The sequence below is a fragment of the Apteryx rowi genome, unplaced genomic scaffold (genome assembly GCF_003343035.1).
Source record: "Apteryx rowi isolate R43461 unplaced genomic scaffold, aptRow1 scaffold_75, whole genome shotgun sequence".
In the NCBI taxonomy this organism is placed as follows: domain Eukaryota; kingdom Metazoa; phylum Chordata; class Aves; order Apterygiformes; family Apterygidae; genus Apteryx; species Apteryx rowi.
Window position 1 is genome coordinate 1,824,156 of NW_020451038.1, and position 4,001 is coordinate 1,828,156.

At 72.9% G+C, this 4,001-nt stretch overlaps 1 protein-coding gene across 1 annotated transcript; it reads right to left on the reverse strand.

Moving 5' to 3' along the window:
- Positions 1-1,889: 1,889 nt before the first annotated feature.
- On the reverse strand, positions 1,890-3,987 carry CRELD1 (cysteine rich with EGF like domains 1; the record flags this gene model as incomplete). The annotated part of the gene is made up of 8 exons (XM_026088057.1): positions 1,890-2,135; positions 2,238-2,381; positions 2,470-2,565; positions 2,809-2,892; positions 3,185-3,280; positions 3,371-3,547; positions 3,667-3,758; positions 3,860-3,987. Coding segments are annotated over 8 exons (1,038 nt in total), but the record flags the coding sequence as incomplete, so codon positions are not given.
- Between the last annotated feature and the right edge of the window lie 14 nt (positions 3,988-4,001).

The following is a 4,001-nucleotide window of genomic DNA, read 5'->3' on the forward strand; positions in this document are numbered from 1 at the left end:
GGCGCTCAGCAAGCAGGTGGACTCCCGCAGCCTCTCCAGCGACACCATCGAGCTGTGAGCCGGACGCGCGCCGCCGGCCCCCGCCCGGCCCCTCCTTCTACCTTCCTGGGTTTGGTTTCTTTTTGCCCCCCCCCCCAGGTAGTCCCGTTGCCGCTCTACCGGGGCGGGCGGCCTGGAGGCTGTTTCCCCGGGGAGGGCGCCCCCCCCAATTCCCCAGCCACGTTTTGCACGGTGCAGCCCCAACCTCCGCGGAGATCGGCAGAGCCGCGTCCCGTGCCGGCGAGGGCCCAGCAGTGGTGGCGCTCGGCCCCGCGGGGGCATCTGTGGGGCCCCGAGACCCAGCACCCCCCTGCGCGCAGGGCTGGACACAGGGAAGGGGGGAGCTGGTCTCAGCCAGGTCTATTTGTGCCAAAAGAGAGAAATAAAARTTTATGTCACAAGACTGCGGCCCTGTGGCCTTGACTGATGCCCGGGGCTGGACTGACACCYGGCCGTGGGGAGAGCGGCTGGCCGAGACTCACCCCCAGCCCCGTGCCCCCCCCGGCTCCCGCGGGCCCCAGAGAGCGGGGAGCAGCCGGGCTGGGGGTGCAGAGCTTTATTTCCTGAGATAYGGACAACACGGACAGATGGACACACCCCGACGGACAAATGCGACAGGCACATTCATGCAGCAGGCAGGACCCCCRGGGCACGGGGCAGGGCCGGGCAGCGAGGGGCCGCGGCCCGGGGCTCCCCCCGCCGCCCTCCCCCTGCCCGGGGCCAGGAGCAGGGAGGGGAGAAGGGCTCTGCCCCGGGGCCGGGGGACGCAGGCAGGAGGGTCTGGGGGTCGGGGGCAGCGCGAGGTATCGCCTCTGCCAAAGCCAGCCGGGGCTGGGACAGGGCCCAGCGCAGCTCCCCGGCCGTGGGGCAGGCCCCGCGCGCTGCCGGGCTCCCTGCACGCCGTGCCCTAGCCCCCGGGTGACCACACAGCTCTGCAGCTCCCCTAAACTCTTAGCATTCAGCCTCAGCCGYGGCCACCGCTCCCTCCGCACGGCCCCGGCTCCGAGCCTGCCCTCGTCCCGGCTCCCAGCACGGCAGGGCCGCACAGGGCAATACGCAGCATTTTCGGGGGCCCGCAGACTCCCTGGGCTGGTGCCTCGGCACCTCCCCGCTCCCCATCAGGGAGCACGTACGATGCTCCCCCCCCMCACACACCTCCCTCGGCTTTTGGGCTGGGGCGCCCGGCCCCGTGGCGCTCTGTCTGCTCGGGGCCTGCAGGCCCCGCGAGGCCAGCTCTGCCGCCCGGCTCTGCCGGAGCAGGCTCTGCCCCRGGAAAATCTGAACCGCAGGGGCCTGGGTGCCGCGCGGCAGGTCCCAGCTCGGCTGCCTGCTCCCAGCACCTGTCCCAGCCGCGTCGGGGCTGCGACGGCACCGACAGCCCAGGTGCCCAGAAGGCTCCCGAGGCACCGGGAGCCCCGACTCGGGGGACGCCCTGGGCAGGCGGCAGGTCTGAGCTCTCCCAGCACCACCTTCCCCAGCACGCGGTGGCGTCAAAGCATCCGACCTGCCTCTCCGACCCACCCCGCATCCCCCAGGGCCGGCCCTCTCCTCCGGCGCGTAGCGGCTGGGAGCAGCGTGCTGTGCCCCCAGGCCCGTAGCTCCAAGCAGCTCAGCATGGCTGCGCTTGCGGGAGGGGGGATCCATGCGGGATCCCTGGAGGGAGGGATGGAGGGCCCAGGCCCCTAGTGCTCATTCTGCAGGACGGGGGGAGAGGCGAGATCCTATTCTAATGGGGGGCTGGGGGTCTCATGCAGGGCAGGTGCAGCCCCAGGCACATCGCGCACAGGATCTGGCCTCGGGAGCCGGCCCTGCTCCGAGAGCCCTGTGCCCCGGCCTGAGCGGTGGGGCCGAGCCTGCCCCCGGCCATGCCCGGAGCTATCTGCCCTTCATGAAGCCGTCGAGGACGCGGTCGCCGCGGTCGGAGAGCCAGTAGCCGGCCATGGCAGCCACGGCCCCGATGAAGATGGCGGTGAAGACCATGTCGCCCTTGGCGGCCAGCGTGGCGAGGGCGCAGATCACCACGCCGAAGAACATCTGCTGCAGCACCACCACCTCGTCCTCCGTCACGTCGTCGAAGAAGCCCTTCTCCGGGGCGTCTGCGAGGACGGCGCGCGTGGGCACGGGCGAGAGGGGTGCGCAGAGCCCCCCTGCTGCCCTCCGTGCACCCCCCTCCCCAGGACCCCCGGGTCAGGCCATACCGGGCGGCTTGTCCTCCACGCACTGCCCGTCCCTGCGGACGTGGCCCGGGGCACACACGCAGCGGTAGCTGCCCTCCGTGTTCTCACAGACCTCCTGCGCCCCGGTGCACACGGGCTCCTCGGCGCCGGCGCACTCGTCCACGTCTGCGGAGAGGGAGGCAGGGCTCAGCCGGCGGGGACGGGGCAGCGCCCAGCCCACCCGGCCCGGCCCAGCCTGGGGGAGGCCGCTCACCGAGGCACTTGGCTCCGTCCCGCCAGTAGCCCTTGTTGCACTTCTTGCAGCGGGCCGGCCCTGCGCCCATGCAGCCGATGCAGGCTGTGGAGCAGTCTGCAGAGGGGAGAGCGCTGAGGATCGCTGCCAGGCTGGGCACGGACAGACAGACGCCGCCCCCAGGGATCTACGGGCCAAAGTCCCTCTCCAGCCCAGCAACCGGCACTGGCAAAGCCCGGTGGGCTCGCGGTGCCCGAGCAGGCGGGGGACAAGGGCCAGGTCTCCCGTGGGTGCTCGCGCATGCGTTACGGGGCGCCGGGCAGCGGCAGCGGCGCAGACACCCCCTCGCACGTGCCTGACCTCGGCACTCGTAGGAGCCCTCCGTGTTGACGCAGAACTGGTTGGCTCGGCAGTGCGCCATCTCCGTGCCGCACTCGTCTATGTCTGCGGGAGAGAGGGCAGTGAGCGGGGCGCACGGGGGGACGGCCCCGCTGTGCCCACGGTCCCAAACGCAGCCCCCTGGCGCTCGGCGCCTTGACCCCAGCCAGCAGCCCGGACCTTGCCATCCGGTGACACTGAGCAGAAGCTGCACCACGAGCCCGCGTGGCTTCTGCTCCCCTGTGCCGCCCCGCATGCAGCAGGTACAGGCAGAGCTTTCCCACACCCGAAACCACCCCGCACCCCCACCTGCCCTGCCGAGCTCCCCCCACGGGGCCGGCGCGCGGCGGGGACTCACCGATGCAGCGGTGCTCGTGCAGCACCCAGCCCCGCTTGCAGTGCAGGCAGCTGGAGTCCTCGGGCCCCGTGCAGCGCCCGCAGGCCCAGTAACACTCTGCAAGGTGGGAGAGCGCGGCCGTGGGCGCGGGCAGGGCGGTGCTGCCCCCCCGGCCCAGTGTCCCCTCCGGATGCGGCCCCTACCTACCGGCACATACCAGGTGGCTCTTGTTGCGCGACGCCTCGTAATAGCCGTCGCCGCACTCGGAGCAGAAGGGGCCGCCGTAGCCCGGGCTGCACACGCACAGGCCGGTGCCGCGGCGCGTCCCGTCCCCGTCGCACTTGCCGTTGCCGCTGCAGGGCTGCTGGGGCCCGCCGGCACAGGCTGCGCGGAGACGGAGCGGCCGGCTGCGAGGCGGGACGGGGCAGCCCCCCGCCCCGGGCAGCCTGCACCCCGCGAGCGGGAGGGTGCGGGGCGCCCCGCCGGCCGCCCCAGCAACTCACGCAGGCAGTCGGGGCCGTAGGTGCCAGCGGGGCAGCACAGCGCCAGCCTGTCCATGCACAGCCACTGGAAGAAGTCGGGATGCTGCAGCCGCCTGGGGACACGGGGACAGGGCGCTCAGGCCGCCCCACAGCCGCAGGGTGCCGTGGGCCACGCCAGCCCCGTCCCCGTGCCCGTGCCCTGCCCCGCGCTCACTCGTGAAACCACCAGCGCTCCACGTGCTCCTCGCTGCGCTCCAGCAGCTGGTGGCAGGCGAAGTCCGAGGGCGCGCACACGCTCTCCAGCACCTCGAGCAGGCGGGTCTCGCTGCGGGGCGGCGGGGGTCAGCGCGGGGAGG